At 40.5% G+C, this 20,859-nt stretch overlaps 2 protein-coding genes and 2 long non-coding RNA genes across 4 annotated transcripts; 2 read left to right on the forward strand and 2 right to left on the reverse strand.

The window, feature by feature from the left end:
• Positions 1–582: 582 nt before the first annotated feature.
• Positions 583–14,919, forward strand: LOC116060977. Its single transcript, XR_004107631.1, has 4 exons — positions 583–593; positions 998–1,006; positions 11,319–11,329; positions 14,805–14,919. It is a non-coding gene; the product is annotated as an uncharacterized LOC116060977 (long non-coding RNA).
• On the forward strand, positions 4,650–6,069 carry LOC118494263. Its single transcript, XR_004896381.1, has 2 exons — positions 4,650–4,844; positions 5,391–6,069. It is a non-coding gene; the product is annotated as an uncharacterized LOC118494263 (long non-coding RNA).
• si:dkey-21e13.3 (uncharacterized protein LOC100150043 homolog) lies at positions 6,148–13,169 on the reverse strand. The gene is made up of 5 exons (XM_031314777.2): positions 12,966–13,169; positions 11,227–11,334; positions 8,904–9,026; positions 8,598–8,723; positions 6,148–7,454 (listed from the first exon to the last, which is right to left on the reverse strand). The coding sequence occupies exons 1-5, from the start codon at positions 13,057–13,059 to the stop codon at positions 6,982–6,984; spliced, it is 924 nt and encodes a 307-aa protein (XP_031170637.1). The 5' UTR covers positions 13,060–13,169; the 3' UTR covers positions 6,148–6,981.
• Positions 14,673–19,815, reverse strand: si:ch73-127m5.2 (uncharacterized protein LOC561202 homolog). The gene is made up of 5 exons (XM_031314776.2): positions 19,686–19,815; positions 16,895–17,526; positions 16,456–16,656; positions 16,222–16,351; positions 14,673–15,503 (listed from the first exon to the last, which is right to left on the reverse strand). The coding sequence occupies exons 2-5, from the start codon at positions 17,286–17,288 to the stop codon at positions 15,032–15,034; spliced, it is 1,197 nt and encodes a 398-aa protein (XP_031170636.1). The 5' UTR covers positions 17,289–17,526; positions 19,686–19,815; the 3' UTR covers positions 14,673–15,031.
• Positions 19,816–20,859: the final 1,044 nt, after the last annotated feature.

Here is a 20,859-nt window from a genome sequence, read left to right on the forward strand (position 1 = left end):
TGGTTGTTGTTGCCTGTTCCAGTACTAGCCTTATTCTGTCGCTCAGAGCAGCAGGAGAGAGCTACATCTGTGCCACGTTTGCTTGTGATGCCGGTACAGAAATAGAAGTGAAGGAGCCGGCGTTTGAACCGACCGTTCTGCTCCCCGACATCCCTGAGTAAAAATAAGCTGTCTGGGACGCGGTGGGCTCTTTGGTGTTGCGTTTAACATCTGCTTGTCATAACTTGGTGCAGCACAGTGATGGGGCAACCACAGGTGTTTTGGCATTCAGCTGTGACTGGATGAAATTTCAATTCCACCGCTGGCATTACAAGAGTGTGGGTGGTGATGGCGCAGTGGATATGACACATGCTTTTGGTGTGGGAGGTCTGGGTTCAATTCCCACTGTGATACATCAACCAATGTGTCCCTGAGCAAGACACTTAACCCATAGTTGCTCCAGAGGTGTGTGGCCTCTGACATATACAGTATAGCAATTGTAAGTCGCTTTGGATGAAAGCGTCAGCTAAATGACATGTAATGTTATGTAATGTAACAAGAGGTCAAATTTTATTTCCCCAATCATTATAAAAATGTTTTTTCTTTTGATTAAAGTTTTGGCTCCTGAGAGGCTCCATGTGCTAGAATAGAAGGAAGAATCCACTGTAAAATACCGCAACACTGAAAACAAATAGCTATTGATGATGCCGTTTCCATTGTGTCATACAGCAGAGAAAGAAAAAAACAAGGGAAAACGTCAACTTTTAGTTCCAGTTTTCAGGGATGGTATTGGTCATAAATGGTGATCTCAGAATTTTGAATGTGAGAACTTTGGCAGTGTGGGAAAGCGGATGTGACATTCTAAATTAGAACAGGAGGAAATTACAGAAATTCACCCACAGAGTAATAAAGGCAGAATGTAAAAGAAGTGTTTCTGCCGGACATGAATAATGCCATTATTGCTTGGAAAATCAAGCAATGTATTTGGCTATCACTATTGTTTGCTGCACCTACACAGAAGTCAGATGTGATGGGGACAGGTTTCCACATATAGTATATCATTCATGCAAAATCACAAAGAAAACTGACTTTCATTAAATTTCATGCCTTCATCATGGACTCTTTTGCTAAATATAGGAAGCAATTTCCGAATGCCGTGGCTGCAATATAGAATATTTTGTCATAGGATGATGTCAGGCTAACGTGCAATATGCCTTTAGTTCTTTACTTGTTTACGATGATGTTAGCGGGCCAACATACGTAAAAAAAAAAGGAATTGTTTTTGTTACATTTTTTCACCAGTGTTACCCTAATGTGTGGTCCTTGATCAAATAAAGCACTTGTCGCTGTAATTGAATGAAATGAGTAGTGTTTAGATCAGCCCATCTACCAGCTACTTGGGTCAGTTCTGGAAAGATAAGGGATGACATTAAAGATCGTGTTTTGTTTTTGAAGTGCCTTTCTTAATGGACCCACAAGACAGGCTGCTGATGTCACTTTCCCCTGGCCTGTAAATCCAGACCCAAATCCGAAAGATTAAGGGTCTGGCAATGAGTAATGAAAATGGCCCCGCTCGAGGGGCGGCACCAAGCATGCATTTGAAAATCTCACTGCACGCAATTGGATAACACTACGACTAATCACAACAATACACGCGGTGACGGTTTTCGCTAAGCCCCATACACTTAGATTTGATTCGAGCGCCATCTTCTGTTCCTCTTTTAGATAAAAAGCCAAGTCTAACTCGTTCATTGTAGCGGCCAAAGCCGTTTCAAACAACTGGTGTTCATCCATAGCCATCTTGCAATGTTTACTAATGACTTAGACGTCGCAGCGCTGTCGTCATCTGTTTAGCTCACCTCTGGCCCGCCTATATTAGATACACCGATGTGATTGGTGCAGCTCGGCTACAAGGGCATAGTTAATGAGCATCACTACTGAATGCCAGAGTGACTCGCTGAGCAAATTCAAATTGGGCTCTCGCGAGAACTCTGGATTTCCAGGGTAACTTTCCCCTGGCTTCAGGTCTGAACTCTCCTCACAAGCTCTCCTCTCTGAGGTCGAGGCCGCCGCTGTCCCCCAGTAAGAATGGCACACAACACAGCCGAGTGGATCTGTCCAAACACTCACTTGCACTTGACTGAGACATTGATTGGTTAATGCTAATCCTAAAGTCTCTGCTGATGAGAGCTGTCATCGGCCTGTCACAGGTCCAGTTAGTATTTGGCCGTCTGCAAAGACAAAGAATCAGGGGTCCATAACTGCTTGACAATCAGACCTGTTTTATAAAAGTCAAGACGCAAAGCCCCAAGGAAGGATCTATCAAAGTGATTGTGTGTGTGTGTGTGTGTGTGTGTGTGTGTGTGTGTGTGTGTGTGTGTGTGTGTGTGTGTGTGTCCATACAGTATGTGACTGCAGATGTTGTGTCTCTGTTAAATTATGCCATAATATCCTATCTGTGTGTCTGTGTTTGGCATTATATTTTGTGCTTTGTTTGTGTGCCCATATCAAGAGAGAGCGGGTGTGGGTTGTGAGTCAACACGGCAGATCATTGTTGTCTATCGAAGGATGCTACAGGCTAAGAATAACTGAGGCCACAATAAAGAAATGACAAAAGCAGTAATTAGAATTACAATTACATGCAGTTGTTGCTGCAGAAATCAACAAGAGGATTAAAGTTTAAATGACTATTTTGCAAAGACAAGCAATAAAACAGTCTTCAGTGATGTTATCTGGGTTTGAGGGCATATAATGCAAAGTTATTTATGCATTATTAATGAGTCTTATATTAAAAGTAATATATGCAGGCTTCCTACACCTATTACAGAGTGGAAGTGGAACTATTGATTAAACACTTTTTGTGTTTGATGCATCACGTGTTTGTGCAAAGACTGAGGCAACAGCTGCAAAAAAGAGTATATTTTCTTGATAGCAGTGTGGCAATAAAATATTCTGTCTTTATATCCTGTTCCATATGTTCTATATATGAATATTCAATTAATAAATAAGAAACATGAAATATAAAAATTGAAAAGTTGCAAAAAGAATAATTCTGTAAAATATGTGAACAAAATTGTGAAAACTTTTAAGAAATTATAAAAAGTCCATCTCATTATTATGAGAGTTTTATTTTTTATTTAATTTCAGACATTATTTATCGTGGCATTTTTGCCTCCTTTAAAGTGCTCATATTCTGCTTTTTGGCTTTTTGTCAACGCACGTTATAATGCTCGCCTAGCTGCTAGCGTGGCACGCCCTCATACTCTGCTTCTGACTGGCTAGTAGTCCTTACCTAGCTACTGTGCATGTGCGACTCCTAACAAAGATGGAATAGAAGTGAGATGTCTCACTCTGTAGCTAAAACAGAGAGCTCAACACAGAGGGTGAAAAGAGGAGCTGCAGCAATGTGCAGTACAACAAATACATGGTGTTTTTTTGAAAATAAAACCAGGTAAACCTTATTCTGATATAACCTCTAAATACAATTATGAACCTGAAAATGAGCATAATATGAGCACTTTGCTAGCTCATCAGCTGCTACCAAATTTTAGCCAGTTCGCTCCTATTAGTTAGGGTTAGTTTGTTACAACAACAAAAATGTCAGTCATTCTGAACTATCGAATAAAAAAAATAACTAACGTCTCATTTTATTTAACTTAAAAATAAAATGCTTGTGCACATACATTTGGATACCTGGAGTGTATGTGTCTTTGAGTTGAATGAAAATATAAAATATTACAAAGTAACGTCAATATATGTAATGTTTAACTTTGGTTCATGTTGTTTTTTTTATTTGATTGAGCAAGGAGATATGTCATTACTAGCTACCATTTTGTTTAGGATGAGGAGAAAGAGGCACAACTTGGAAAATGTGTTAAAAAAAATCTTTTTTTAATCATCAAACAGACGGAACATTTCTTTCAGCCAGATGGTTAGAAAAGTCTTTTAGGATCCTGGAAATACCTTCAGAATTGCAGCAAGTGTTATTAAACAACCTTCTGGGTTTTTCCACAGATTGACAGATATGTATTTTTTGGAAAATCAGATGCTTGACTGGCAACACATGAGAGACACAAACTGGGAACCTACAAAAATGCTGTCAAATCTGTGCTCTTTTGTAGAATCTAGCAAATATGTTATGCATATTGTTTATATAACAGAATGAAACCAAACCAAACATCTATATCTTTTAGTATTCACTGCAATGGTTCTTTTTTTAGAGGTGTTTATGTAATTCAAGCATGCACAGATTGCTATTGGCCAAAGCCCTTACAAAAACAGCATGTTCACAGGACTCACTGCAGGAGTAGTGAAGGAGCTGCTGCTGCTGCTGCTGCTGCTGCTGCTGCTGCTGCTGCTGCTGCTGCTGCTGCTGCTGGCAGATAAAATCCTCTCTGACCTGACCTTTTAGCTCTGTTTTAACAAGTTTGAGCTTCTCACCTCTGGTTACTGTTTCTGGACCTGACTCACAGGGGAAAAAAAACCCCTCACCAGACCAAATGTCTTTTCATCACAGTAGTTTCTTGCCAAATAAATGTTTGGTCTGATTTGAACAAGCACCAATGCAGTAATTATCTCCTATACTATGAATATATTTAAGCCTAGTCCCTCTATAATGCTGTTTTCTTATGTAAATATGTTTTTGTTCCACTTTAACAAGTGCACTGTGAACCAATTTTCCACCAGATCACGTTAGTCAGGAATAGGTGTGTGAGCGTGCCTCTTGTCTACCTGTAAATAATTCCAAAGCCTCATCTCTATCACATCAAATATTTAAGTGGCTCCCAAAGTAATAAAGTTAGGATTGATTAGAGGACGCGCCCCTGCGTTTGGACGCCTGGAGCGGGATGGAACCAATAAGAGAGGTAATTAGAGGAAGAGAAATGAGAGAAAGATTGAGCGGGGGATACACTTGTGTCTGTCTTTGTGTTGGCATTTGTATTTAACAAATTTACAATCTAAGGGCAAGTGCTCAATTTAACTTAGACACTATCATAAACCTTTCATATCAGCAAGGGAAAGTAAACCAATTAAATCTATGTAAATATCTGAGAATATCCACTGAGATGTAGCTTGTCATTATTAGATTCAGTCCATGTGTGTATGTTAGGCATGTGTGCAAAGTCACAAACTGACGTTCAGTTTCTTTAATATTGTACAGAACAGTACAGTACAAAGACTACAAAGTTTTCTACAAAGCACATGCATGCCATCTAGTGTTAAACTCTAGTAATCAAGTTGGTTCAGACTCTGAGAGGCTGCACATGGCCACGTAAAAGTCCGACAGTGTGTAAGAGAGGAATAGAAAGAGAATATTGAGGATATATTTGCATGTTTGTTAGCTGATGTTCTTGTTTAAGAATAACTGGCTCACATCCACTGATTTTCCTCAGCCTCTTTTTGGAAAAGAGTTATCTTTCTCAGGTCTGCCACGCCCCTGTGAGTGTCTGGATCACCCACACCTGAGTGTCTGGATCACCCACACCTGTGCGTCTGGATCACCCACACCTGAACTGCATCGTCAGTGGAGCTGTAGCCTATATTAACCCCAGAACAAGTGTTCCTTGCCTCTTGTCCACATAGCTGTTTGTTGGTCTGGTGCTGCTGTTAAATTTGTTATTGGTGAAAATTATTTTCTTTACCCTTTTTCTCCTGTTTTGTGGTCAGTTTGGAGCTTACTTGGGCTTATTTTTGCAAAGGTTTTGAGTAAACCTACATTACACAGATCTTGGCCATCCTGTTAGATCAGCAAGTCAAAAAAAAGTGAGACTAGGACCATTAGCCTGTGTCCTACAGTAGCTGGATGGCCTGCATTCCTACAACTTCCATAGTCCTGTTCCCTGGAGCCTGAAACCGATTTGAATCGGATTACTGAGCCCAGGCAGCCAAGCTTTTAGCAGATCCATTATACAGTATCATGCGTGGCATGTGGACGCAGTGCCCCTAGGGTTTCCAGAGAAGTTATGGTGTAGGGTTGAAGAGAGATTTTTTTTATTTTTTTTTTGTACTCACACCTCAAATAGGTATGTTGGAGTTTCATATTGTGCAAGAAGTTGTTTAAAATTAAAAAAAAAAAGTCTTCTGTGTTAATTGCTTGTGTATGTTCTTTTGTCAGTATGTAAGAAAATAGTTTTTTGTACCCTCAAATCAATCATTTGTGTGCATGAATTAAGAAAACATTTTTTTTTGCATAAACAGATGTCAGTTATTACAAATTCAGCAAATTAGTTATTTGTGTGCTCACATTATTTACAAACTAACCCCTGACTACAATGACCTTGTTCGCCTGCTGCAAAGACACATGCACACATTAAAAGTCAAGGCATTTATTGTTTAAAGTGGAGTGGAGTCAAAGATCAAAAAAATTGAGTGAGCCATAGTACAAAATGAAACACTTGCACTGTAGAAAAAAACACGGATCATTATTGCTGCCTAGAAAAGAAATTCACAATTATTTCAAGCACTTGTGTACAAATCAACAGCAAGGACATCATTGGAACATTCATTTTTTTTTTTAAGGTTTTCATGTTCTGATGCATAATTTGTTTTTATTCATAGTGTTTTCCTTATTCCTGATTCAACTATTGCACAAAAAACAAACCGTACTGCATGGCATAGGATCCCATAATAGCTCAATCATTAAAATGAGCTGTGACCGACTATTATTTTACATTAAGCAGGTGGTTATAGAAGTCAAAATGCCAACAAACAGAGCAAAAATATAAGATAAAAGTCAACAGTAGTTGACAAGAGATTTTTAGTAGCATTTCATTAGAATTGTATTGAAAGGATAGCCCCTTGAGATGTAGCATCTCATTTTCGAGGGGGTCCTAAACACAAATAACGTAAATGTCCAAGTGGGCATTATGGTGTGTAAACATTCCCCTGGTGTTTTGGTGTGTAGCCTACCAATAATTGGTGGTGCAATTAGACAGGCTGTATAATCCCCTCAGAGTTTGATATAACTATAATACCAGATTATATTATATAGTATTTAAGCTGTCAGAGGAAAGTGTGGAACACGCGAGTCTTCAGACTTTTAGTTCGGGGAACACTCCTCGTAGAGAACTTGATCACCTTGTATAGATTTGAATAGCTTCCCAAGCTGGAGAACGGGAACCAACGAGTGTGCCGTTTGTTCCCGTGAAGGCTCCAGAAAGAGGAGGAGTAGCGCTGGAAAACCTCGATGTTGACCGCGTATTGACCCGGCGCCCATTGAGACACACACACCAGAGTCACAGAGGAGGCCAGACCACAGGTGTGAGGAGAAACGCCATGAAAAACCGACTCTCCTGGCCTCACAGATACACCCCTCTCCCAGACTATGCCAGCCTCCTCTGCCACTCCCATGCCACTGAGGTTACAGAGGGCCTGAAGGCACACTTCCTCCAGAGCCTCTGTCTCAGGGAAACGGAGCAGGATGGCAACAAGACGAGGCACTGCACCTCGACGTAGTAACAGTTCCTGCAGCTTAGCTGAAGGCGACAGAGGGAATTAGAGAGGCACAGAAAATAGACGATTGTGTAGCATTTTATATCACATTACTTTACATCACTGAAAAACTGTGACCTGATGTCAAACAATGTAAAATGCACAGTGGAACTTTGGCTTCAAATCCTGTAGGGCAGTGGTTCTCAAACGTTTTACACCACGTACCACTTCAGAAAATATTAGGCTCTCTAAGTACCGCCATTAATGCCCACGTTTGCAGTGTTTTTGAACCATTCATTTTACCTCTGCTTATTATCTTGCATCACAGCTCGTAACAAATGATGGATGTATGCGCATTGTATGAACATAACTATGTAACTATGTAGCAAGCTAATTCCATCCGCGTACCAATAGAGGGAGCTTGCGTACAGCAGTGGTTAGAGCTGAAGATCTTTGCCCGAACCCGACGGGACCTGACGGTCTTAATTTCTATAATTTTACACGGGCTCGGGCTTACGCTCCAGGTTGCGCAGTAAATGAGCAGTCAGGTAATGCATTTCGATTAGCGTGATAATGGATGCTGAGGAGGTGAAACAGAAGCTGGCCTCTGGCGATTACGTTTTGGTTGCACCGTCAAAGAAAGCAAAGTCTGAGGTGTGGAAAACTTTTGACCATGTGCATAATGAGAATAATGAGCCAGTGGGTTATGTGAAATGAAAAAGATATGACATTCTGTTAAAGTACGACAGCAAAACGAATGAACGACAAACGGAATTCGTCGCTGATGAGGCATGTTGGCTTATTTAGAGTGCTGAGATGTTACGATGTCTTTGTTCCAACTTCCAAGTGGCCTATAGCCTACGTTAGTCATTAATAAATTATGTTAAAAAAATGACTCATTCTTGACAAAAGGCAAAAGAGCTGTGTGCGTGCGCACATTTGAATAATGTCAGGCTGTAAACGGGTTCGGGCTTTTAAAAAGCTGTCAATCAAAATGTACTTGTCGAGCTCGGTCCAAATTCTGTCGGGCTCGGGCCTTGTCGGGCCTAACTTTTAAGGCACGATTATAGCTCTACCATTGGTACTTGTACCGAAGTTTGAGAACCAGTGCTGTAGGGTATGGTCACATATGTATTACAATTAAACACATAATTACTTATTGCTGTTGATTGGTTTATTTTACTTACAGCTGTCATAGGACATGCGTGAGATGGCTCTTACAGCGTGAAGGAGCAGTTCTTGGTCTGGACTGGTCAGCACAGACAGCAAAGCCGTAACCAAACCCGCGTCACTGAAACCTTTACGAACCACAGCTGACAGGAAACAATAAAAACAACGCAATGAATGAACGTAAAACTACACTGATAAAAAATACAAAGGATAAAGACAATGCAGCGGGCTTTAAGGGCAGCCAACAGAAAATGCACCTTTTAGAGAATCTGGGCTTGAATAAGAAACTATGTATAAATAAATGATCAATATCTGTGTCTTACATTCTTTGGCGAGTTCAGCTACCAGTTTTGCGGTCAGCAGAGTAAGGGGCCCCCTGCTCCTCAGAGACAGTGCCAGAATTGGCAAGATCCCACTGATCACTACCTGCTCATCAGCGCCTTTCGCTGGACACAAGCAGAGGTACACATGTAAACACTGCTATAAATAATATACAAAATAATATAATATTAATAGGGCTGTCAAACGATACTTTTTTTAAATCGCAATTAATCGCTGAATTTCTATAGTTAATCGCGATTAATCACATGTTTTATCACATGATTAAAATTCTATTTTTTTGCATTTTAGAACTGTTTTTAAGTACATATTAAAGGAACACGCCAACTTATTGGGACTTTAGCTTATTCACCGTAACCCCCAGAGTTAGATAAGTCCATACGTACCCTTCTCATCTCCGTGCACGTTGTAGCTCTTTCCGACGGCTCCACCGGTAGCATAGCATGGATCCTGAAGGTAATTGGTTCCAACTAGGAAAGGCGAAGCACTGCTACTTCTGTTACTTGGGCGGAGTGATATGCTTGCACCTGAGAAGCACCGGACAGAGAGTAGAAATGCTTCGCTTTTCTGAGACTATAGTTCCCAGTTTATATACGGTTAGAAGATGGCTACGACCTTGTTATTTGTACACGCTGTGACTATACAAATCACAACATGTAAATAGGAACATGTTGGCATTATTTTGTAACTTATTCGGAGCAGTAGGCTAGTTGGAACCAATTGCCTTCAGGATCCGTGCTAGGCTAAGCTATCGGTGGAGCCGTCGGAAAGAGCTACAACGCGCACAGTGAATAAGCTAAAGTCCCAATAAGTTGGCGTGTTCCTTTAATAATGGAAAGCAATTCTTACCAGTGTATCTTGATTGTGAATCAAATGAATGCAAAGAAAGTTACTTTATGAACTTGACTTTAAGATTTGTATTTGTTTATTTATTTATTTACTGTAAACAAAAGAAAAATGTCATTATTGCACAATTCCTCCAAGTATCTAACTAAAAAACTAAAAATCCCTATCCTCACCGGTTAATGAGACAGCATTTGCACTTTGCAGCAGTTCCAGTTTGGCTGCTTTCTCCGTGTCGTACAGGCTGTGTATGTGTGAAACTACTGTCACCCTCGACGGCAATGTATAAGACAGGTCAGAACATGCCAACCGTAGTACTTCTTTAAGACCCGAGTCTTCTACGATGCTGACAGGTGTGCAGTTAGTTGCCACCCATTTTGCAAGAGCTGTAGTAATTTGTTTGGATTTGGTTTCATCAACAGGTCGGCAAGTAGCACTCTCCAAAATAGTGCTTTGCCTGAGCCCACTAGCATCCACCTCACATAGTCACATTAATTAGCTCTTAGGTGGTAGCTCAAGCTTAACGTGCTTCGGTGATATTTTAATTCGGCTTTATACAATATGCATGTAGCTTTCGACTTGTCTAATGAGCTGTCCAGGAGTTTTGGAAAATAAAAAGCGCCATTCAGAATTGTGTTTTCTGCTGTCTATCTCCATCATGTCTGCAGCCTGCAGCAGCAGGATGTGTTACGAGGAAGTGTGGCAGCTTGATGATAAGTAAAGGTGTGGCGAAGGGTCAAAATAGTAGCCTGTTGGCACGACGCAAAGCCGAGTGAAGTGTAAAATAAATTAATAAATCGCGATTAACGGGTTAATGCTGACAGCCCTACATATTAATATAGTCTCTTTATGAAGCCAAAGCCAAAGGTTGGCTTGAAAGATGAAGTTGCATGAAGTATATCAAGTTGTTTTTTAAAATCTTTTTATGATTTGTTCCTTTAATGGTACTGAATTGAATCTGTTGCAGCCTTACTTTCAATGTGATCTCTCTAACCCGTCTCTACCTCCTCTGCCTCTCTATGCCCCTGTTGCTCTCTTGCTAGGAGACACAAATACAGCTTAACATGTCCCGAGGACTTACAACTGTCATACACCTGATCCTTTTACAGCCTCTCAACCCCCAGCTACCCATCCCTCACCGGTGTGGTTTTAATGCTACAGGTTTTATTGTTCCAAATGGGGAGCTGTTATGATATAGCTGCCACTAGGAGTGGGAGGCATTATGTCTTAAGGTATATGTGTTAGAAAAGACATAAATAATGTAAATTGCATGTATGACATCGACTGTCGGGCATTTTGCAATTCAAATCACATCAAATAAAAGACAACCCCCCCGAAACCTGTCATTATATGAAACCTAAACACATTTTGATATATTTAATGCTGTCCAGTGTTATAGCTGAGGCTTGATGGATAGCACAGCTTGAAATATATTTCATATTTTTAGAGTTTAAATAAACTCACTTCTTTCCTTAATGTTGATCAGCACTGTGTTCAGATGTGGTCTAAGTTCGTCTGCGATCAGTTCCAAACCAAGCACTCTGATAGAGCCTAAGGCATTGTTCAGGTTGTCTGTCGGAAGATGTGGGGAAACGGAGACATGTTAAGAGTCATAAAATGGGACACAAGTAAATGGCCAGCAGGTATGGATGATGTATAGAAGCATAGGAAACGTGAAAATCGGATGAGAGAGAGGGGCTGCTCAAAAAAATAAGTATAAAAGCAGTACAACTGGGAGTCTCCATCGGGAGGAAAGAATCCTGCAAATAATTTGACTAATTGTGCAAAGGTACACTTGATTCCTGCGCATCCTATTTGCAAAACAACCAGATGTCAGCCACTGCTCTCTCTGGTTTAGACCAAATGACCAGGGTATCTGGTTCACTAACTGTCGAGGTAGCCAAATATAGCTCTACTAACTACAGTATATTTGACTCTGGAACTCATTCTATTAAATTAATTTACTCATGGAAATCAATTAAAACATTTCTAAAGCTGAGTTACAGTACCAGTCTCAAGATAATAGATGGCTGCCAATGAGCTGCTGCCCACAACAATGCCATACTCAGCTTTACAGTAAGTGCTTTGGTCAAGGACCCTTCAGTAGTAAGCACTTTTCTAGTCCAATCGTCCCATCTTGTCTGTACAAATATTAAAAAAAAAACTCCAGTCTCCAACCCGATTCGTTTGAGTGGTCCTTCAATTACCTTATACAGAGATGTCACAAAGTGACACATGGTGGTCAGTAGTTGTAACCACTGTATTCCCAGCCCTTACTTCAGCAAACCATTAACTGAAGACAGAAGCATGTGGAGGCATATTGGGGGGCTGAACTACAGTATATAAGTAGTTGTGCATGTCTTAGGCCATTTACTACAAAGCTAGATACTCTTACATCATGTTTGACAAATGTCAGTGTAGTTTCTCTACCATTCCTGGCAGCAATTGGTTTCCATGTTTCCAATTCCATATAAAGACCTATTAACTCTTGAAAATCGCTTAAATTGTGGAATGCATTCAAGTGAAAAGTAAATGCAGCACAATCAACCTTACTTAAACTGCATAACCACACAATGATAATGTAAATTGGCAAAAGTTAATGCAACATTGATGCTCACTGTGATGGACTACACAACTCTTTTGATAGATATTAGTTAGTTTTGATAGATTGATTTGACTAATTGATTTTCATGCTGTTAACAAATAAAAAGGAAACAATGTTTGAGTAGAATGGTAGGGAAATTACATGAACAAATCAGAAACTTTCAAGGATGCATTTGAAGATGTTCAGCAATAAAAAACTTACAATACATGTTTATTTATTAGATTATTAATATGAGTTAAAAGTGTAACACTGGCATGGTCTTTAAAGAATTCATGACTAAAAGATCACAAGTTTGAGTCCCTTCACTAGCTGTGAAAATGTATGCGAATGAATAACATTTCCTCCCACCAAAAAGACAGTTAACCCTTTATTGGCTAATAAAGCTGCTCACTGGCCAACAGTATTACAGTCTGGTTGCACCAGCAGGTTCCATGTCTGAATGAAGAAGAAGAAGCGTGAGCATTACTGAAACAAATGTGTAGCTTCTATGAATAAAAGGTATTATTTATAACCACATTAAGGTCCAAGCTAATATCAAGATCCAACATCTAACCAACTTCACGCTGTCGATCATCAACCATGATACTGTTCCACTCACCGTTTGGTGTGTAGGGTTGCAGTCGACTGGATTTGTGTTTATCCTTGTGGGAACGTGCGTAAGTGTACATGAGTGGCACATTAGGGTGTCCCATTCTGCTCTGGTGGTGAAACTTTCCAGGTTGACATCTTCGTGCAGAATACACAGCACTTTGTTATTCTCCTTTTGTCCAATTTCTTTCTTTTAGTGCCAGTCTTTGGAGTCATTAGCTGTGGCTTTGAGGAAACCTACTTCAATACACTGCCTGTTTAATCCCACTGCCGCACTTCCTTCCCATCCTGCACTGTTGGATTGTGCAAAAATAAAATAATTGTCTATTTTGTTTTGTACACACCTGTACTACCCTGTACTCAGCTGGCTCTGTGTCCCTGGGTTAATACAGAGCAAATCCTCACTTAAGCTGTTCTCTCTCCTCTGTGTGTGTGCGTGTGTGTGTGTGTGTGTGTGGTTAAGGTATTAGCACTTAGCTTACTCGGCTGAGTGTATTCTTACCACCCTAAAATCTCCCACAATGCATTTCAGTTTCTAGAAAATCAGAGACAAAATAACAACACAGACGGGGACATCTGTTTTTATTCACAAGTGTATTATTAGATGGCTTTTTTCAGAGTTTCAGAGTTGGACGACAATGCTTCAGCCCGATGTCTCCATATAATTTCACTATTCTAAATGATCATTCTCGACATCATCACATGTTGAATGACCGAACATGATCTACCCCGGATCTCTGGATGCCCCTACTTCGCTATGTGATTAGACAAATACTACAATGTTAGAGTCACTTAAAGTCCAAATTAAATATATGAAGCCATTCTCTCTTTTAACTCAACGATCTACACATTTAGGCACAGCTTGCTCCATTTTAGGACATCTATCACAAGACCATAACAGAATCAAAGTAGTTATAAAAATGAAATCTTTATATTTTACTCAACTCTTGAGGTTCCAGTAAAATAGTTTTTTTTCAACAATCTAGTACAGAACGATAGATGTTCGATTGGAAAACTAAACAATAAATACAACAGGGAAACGAGAGACATTGTACCACCAGCAAAAAATATAATCCAGACCTCTGATATGATCTGTTCTACATTATGGGCTGTACATCTGTGCATGGACAGTGTTCAACATGTTGACATACATGGGGACTTTTGTCTGTTCACTGAAAACATAGCATAAAAAATAGTATATAATTGGATTCAGTTAGACTACACACATACGTCTACAAACCTGCTACTAGAGAAACAAGATTATTCACTCAAAGGAATAGTTTGGCATTTTGGAAAATGTGCTTTATAGCTTTCTTGCCAAGAGTTAGACGTGAAGATCGATACCATATACCAATATGTGGCAGCAGTCAGTTAGCTTAGCTTAGCATATAGACTGGAAACAGGGCTCTGTCTGAAGGCAACAAAACCGGCCTACCAGAACGTCTAACTCACCAATTAACGCATTATATCTTGTTAGTTAAATCTGCACAAAACTCAAACTCCAGCTACATATTTACAGTATGGAGTGGTATCAATTAGAGATGAATGACTTTGACTGATATTGTCATTTGATTCACGATATTGGAGGGAATGATATTTTTTGCATCATTCTCATTTTAATTGAAAAATGTATTGAAAATGATTATGGTGTGATTTTTTTTTTTTTGCGAGGATCTGTACCAAACTAAGATATTTAAGTGGAATATGATTTGTAGGCCAGCACATCTCTGCAGCACTACATATTACTTAATACAGATCAGAATGCTATTTTGACACATCTGTTGCCTTAAACAAATATTGTGCCTCCTGCGATTTGGAAATTGCACTAGTCCATATTGCTATTTTTCAGCCCCAGTATCAATCTCGTCAAGAAAGCTAATACGTGTATTTCCCAAAACGTCCAACTATTCCTTGAAGTTTGACTTAAAGATGGGACATTATCTGTTGATGCTGAGCTCACTGTGTGCAACTGTGATCTCCTTCACAGGGGCTAAACTTGTGCTTAGCTCTTGAGCTTGAGTTCCATCGCTGAGTATGACTTTGAAAGGGACTATAAATGGTTCTTGTGAGCAGCTGTCAAACAGTTCCTGCTGCATTGAGACCACTGGAAACAGTCTCATATCCAACAGAAACCAGGGTAAGGACATTATTCTCCACATCATCTGGCTTGCACTGTTCCGCTTGGGGTTCCATTGGAACAGCTGCTCCAGTGTCCTGCCTTATCTTCTTCCTGGCTCGGCCTCGCCCCTTGCCTTTTGAAATTGCCTTCCCTTGCTCTTTGACCCCTCCAGACACCTTGTGAGGGTTCTCGCTGTCAGTCGGGCGGGTTTTGCGGAGGCGCCTGCGGATGCGCCTCATTGGCGGACCAGAGTCAGCCGGGTCTGATGCCGCCGCGCCAGACAGGATCCGAATCTGCTGCTCAATTACCATAATGATCATGTCCAGTGCAACGTCCAACATTCCCAGACCCAGACCGTGAGTGACGTTGTCAAACGCACCGCTGTTGACCGGGTCCTTGAAACATTTTCTCATATCCTCCAGGTGGTTCCTGAGAGAGAAAAAGAAAGTGTTATTACTCGGGTTTATCTAAGGTTCCTTAAGGCGCTGACACACCAACCCGATTATCGGCCGTCGGACAGTCTGGCGAGGTCAGTGACTCGAGTCTGTTCGGTGTGTTCCGTGCTGTCGTCAGTCAGAGGAGCCGTCGGCGTTCATTTTGGCCGATTTGACTTGTTGAATCGGCCAGTCGGCTCAATGACCAATCTGATTGGTGGAGTGCTAGCCCTTGACTAGCGAATCAGTGCACGAGAAAACCGGAGAGCCCGAGCGCTGATAACGCCAGTATCTTCTTATTACTAGCCATCGTATTTTCTTCCGTTCAGCGAGTAATGACAACAACGATCCTTCTTCACTACTATCAACACTTTCTGATGAAAACAATGACTGATGACAGCGTACTCTGTGTTTACTAGGTCTAGAGAGATATTCAGTCATTTCTGGTTTTCATTTTTTGGGCGACAATACAGATTAGCGCCACCTGCTGTTATGGAGACGTATTACGTCTCGCGCACACGCAGAACGTACGCTCAAGTCGGCGTCGCTTCGGTGTGTTCCGAGGCACTTTTTTGACCAACTCGGGGAGACGGGAGCCGACTGCTCCGTCCGACTGCCTTTTCTGCCGACGGTCGGCCGTCGGGTTGATGTGTCGGAGCCTTTAGAAAAACAGACTTGAAAGCCACGTTACAACAAGGACATACAGTACGTACTTAGTTTCAATGATTTTGGACCAGTGTTGAACTGTGTTCGTCTCGGGGATGAGCTGTTTAGCCATGTTGCTGTAGTCGATGTAGTCATGGGAAAAGTCCTTCATATCGTCACACAAAGCTCTGGTGTCGCCTAAACACATTCACAAATGAAAACACAGTTTAGTCCCTTACGCTCTCCCTGTTATGTCAAAGATATACATTATATTGGTCCTTACTAACACACATCCCTGTCACCTTCAGTGAGTTTGGAGAACGAGGAGGACACGGAGGTAGTTGTGCTTGGCGTAAGGCTGAGTACATTGAGTGACTCCAGAAGTGTTTTCTTGCTGGCCGGGCCTCTGCTGACCCGAGTGTAGGCTGCCAGGGAGCGCAGGGACATCTTCTCCGGGGCCTGCAGGCGCCGCTTGATTTCATCATACGAGATGAGATACTTTCCTAAAATAAGAGCAAGACAGGAAGAGGGGAATCAGCACAGCAGGGATTCAATAGCATTTTGATGAAATCTGAATATCAAATTTGCTTCTCAAATCCAAATCCCTTTGACTTTCAACAAATTTAAGTGACAAGTTTTAAATAACTTAATTTCTTTTTTTGAAATTCAAGAACAAAGACTACACATTTGCTTTGAAGCTAAATGACTGCTGGTATTATCTTCAAACAACTGGCCACTTACGAGCCTTAGATCCTTTCATGTTGGGATCCAGGAGTGACGACACCTCTGCAAAAGGCATGTGGGAAACGGACTCTGAATTTGTGCTCGAGTTTGGTGGTGGGTCCTGATTCTGGGACACAACCTCAGTCTGGACTGGGGCAGAAACCTGCATCTGGGGCATCTGAATATGAGGCTGTATGGTGTGCATTTCCATCTGGTTCTGGTCCAGAGCTTGGCCTTGCACTTGAGGAAGGATCAATGTGTTTTCAGATAGACCCTGTAGTCCCATGCCCCCTTGTGCAACACTACCTGTTTGCTCTGAAGACACCTGAAAGATGCCCATTACTGGTTTCACCACTGTGAAAACCATGTTCCCTTGGGCATCCAGACCCACCACCCTAGCAGATGGGTCCATGTCTTCACTGAATTGTTAACTTTCTGTCTGAGGGAGGAGGCTCCAGAGGCTTCAATTATCAGATCACGTTACCTCAGAGGCCCATGTAGTGTTACACTATACTCCTCTGTTCCTAAGTGGTTATGTTTATAGCTGACAAAAGGGGAACGTAAGCTGACTCTCTCTATAGTCAAGGTAAAACCTCCCACATTAAAACTGTTAGACCATTTCACAGCAGCACCACAGCAGAGGGTTCATTCTGAAAGAAAGAAAAAAGAAAAATCATGGTTAGTACCAAAGGTTACGTTGTTTGTAACGGACTACACAGTTAAAGAAGTTAAAGTTAAAGTTAAAACTCTGTTGACTTTATCTTCTGGTACTAAATAACTACTAATTACTGAATGCCTTAACAATGCTAACAGTACGCCTGTGGGAAAACCAAACTCAGTGCATTAAAAGATTTGATAATTGTTTGATCTGAAATATAATGACTATTTATATAATATATGATGATTGGGATATTTAGGGGGATAACGTGTTCATTCTTAATTGTGTCTTTAGACAGTTAAGGTAAAATATGGGTTTATATGGTGGACATTCACTTTATTGATGGTGCACAGCCACATGGCTGACATGAGCAGGTTCATAGCAACAGCTACCGTCATTGCACACACACTTCACATGTGTTACGCATGTCTTACATGGCTAAGGTAGTGTTCCTGAATATCTGACATCTTGTTTAAATGATCAAACAAGGTGCTACATTGAAGCGATGAACACATTAATGCATCACTAATTATAATACAGTAATATAATATATTTTATTCAAAAATGTGGCCATTCTGCATTGAGTACTTTTATATGTTGGTACTTCAAGTATTGTTTGATGACGCTTTTGTACTTTTACTTAAGAGTGTAAATGATGGACTTGTAACAGAGTTTTCTTACACTGTGGTAAAAATTAAAATATCTGAAAACTTCTTCCACCACTGCCATTAACATAACATGAGAAATAGTTTTAAACAAATAAGAATAAAGCAAGCGTCATACTAGGTTCATGATCCTAATATGAATTTCTTATCTTTCTTTGTTATCCTCTTTTTACTTCACTACTGTTTTTGAAAAAAAAAGTAGAATGGACAAATAGGTCTTGAACTACATTGTTTGTGCATAAATTGGGGAAATATGGTGAAATCTGAAGACTAAACACCAAACAATTCAAGCGCTCTTCATCTGTGGCAGTCAATACATCCCTAAAGTCCAAATTCAGCATTGACTTGTTCAACTTTGCATTTTGTCATAGTTTTACTTTTATTCATTGTTCTGAAAGAAACAGAAATCACAGGAGCGGGATTTGCTTGGTGCGTCTAAATGCAAAACCTACCCAGAATGCATTATTTCGCACAGCTTTAAAAACAAAGCAAATGAAAACCTGATTAGTTATAAAGTTAGACCAGTGGTTCTCAAACCTTTTCACATCAAGGACCCCTAAACTGACACAAATTAGACCACAAACCCCCATCTGATAGGACCTTGTCCCACGGTCCCCTACCTGATAACATTTTTGCTTTTAGATGTTTTATTACAGAAAGTGAAAGAAACCCATGAGCAACATAGTCATACAATCTGTCATTGCGTTACTTATGGATGAAATGATTAATAAATTATTCCCCTTTTTGTTGGGGACCCCCTGAAACCCCTTCAAGGACCCCTGGGGGTCCCGGGACCCCACTTTGAGAACCACTGAGTTAGACCCATGCGGTCAATGGTTAGACCTTACAAAAAGCTAAGCAAGCAATTTAGAAGGTCAAAGTTTTTGTGTCAACAAGCACTACTGTTGTCTGTCTGCTGGTCGCTACAGCTCAGCTGCTGCTGTGAGAAGAAACGCCTGTGATTGGACGAGATGTGGGGCAGCTCTTTATTTTAACTAAAATAACTGTTAAAAAAAAGTGCCTATCCAAGTGTTCACAATATTTAAATGGTGTAGGGATACGTGTGACGTATGGGCGAGTGATTAAACGGTCTGTCTCGCGCTCAGAATCGGCGGCTGATGTGCAAATACAAAACTTTCTACAATAACTAAACACTAAAGACAAGCTTTTCCCTCTCTCCATCTGTCGTTTTAGAAACCTACATACCATAGTGGCTCATTTTGACTTGTAGTTATATGAGAAACAGCGCTGCCTTTTATTACCAACTAACGACGCAAACTATATCAACAATGCTACATTTATCGTAACTAACATTCATCATGGCTGCCAGGCACGGTCGTTGCTGTTTTTCTTCTTCTTCTAAACAGCAGGCCTGAAACGTTGCACAAAATGAGTAAAACTGTAGCGAACGGTTGCGGTTCTGGACGGGGCAGACCGAATTTAACCGCTAACCTTGGATGCAACTAGTGACGACTGTCCCACTCACCGAATTGCCGTCAGATTTTTCCTAAAAGGACACTGATCCTAGAACGGTCCGCGTCGAAGCCAGCGACATTTTTCCTCCTTCTCTGCTGTAGCTTCGGCGGGTTGCAAATCAGCTGTACGTGCACTACCGCCCGAGAGCCGTAATCCCACCGCTGATTGGTCGATTAACATATCAATCACGCAGCATGTGATTGCTCATTGGATAAGAATGCTGTCTGTAGAACAGAGGAGGCGGTATTTCCGACTAAATCTCATCCAGATACAACGGGATGAATATCTTGTACTTAATTTGCTTACTTGTCTTTTTTTAAATCTCATTTTTGGAGGTATTATCGGCCACAAACTTGTTAAAATGGCAAAGTATACAAGTGCAAGAAAGTGAGTTTTACTTGGTTATCTGGATGAATGCTAACCACCTCATATCTGGAACAAAAATAGACTTTTACTCATCAAATGTATAGAAGCACCTGTGATTATTATTATTATTTGGGCAGGGGTGGATGTTCTTGTCAATCTCAAGGACTCCAAACAATCATTCCCGAATGATATCTTAAGATGGCCTGAGCAATAATTAACTGACACATGGCAGTAGTTATTAACATAACGACTAATCTTTACTTGGAGCATTGATTAGTCATGCCAGTTAGTTTTGACATAATGACATATGCCAACTAAATAATAAATTGGAGCTTTTAATTTGTATTCCAGAAAGGTGTATGGTCACAAAGCAGTGTTTCATCTCTGAAATAATAATAGTTGTGCTTCAAAAAGCACACACACAAACCCAGACTAGAAGACAGAATAATTAACCCATTTCCCAAATACACCTTATCATATTTATCCTGATCTGTATTTTCTGAATAGTGCTTACATAATAGTCCCATAGTCCTAATTATATGGGAATAAAATAGCAGAGAGATCTGCTGCTTATGATACAAAATAATAAATGCAGCCTCCAATATCAGCCATAGAAGTCTTTACAAAATGCCTATGATCCCAAAATTAAATGCTAAATCAAGCAAACTACTCAAGTGTTTTCTTTTAGGAGAAACGTATGTGTTGTGAGTAGAGGAATGGACCATTAGATGGCGTACTGTACATAGACTGTACAGTCTATGGTACTGTAGCTACTGTGCACCATCTAGTGGACATTATCGAACATTACACATCCAATT

This window comes from Sander lucioperca, chromosome 22, assembly GCF_008315115.2.
Source record: "Sander lucioperca isolate FBNREF2018 chromosome 22, SLUC_FBN_1.2, whole genome shotgun sequence".
NCBI classification, from domain to species: Eukaryota; Metazoa; Chordata; class Actinopteri; order Perciformes; family Percidae; genus Sander; species Sander lucioperca.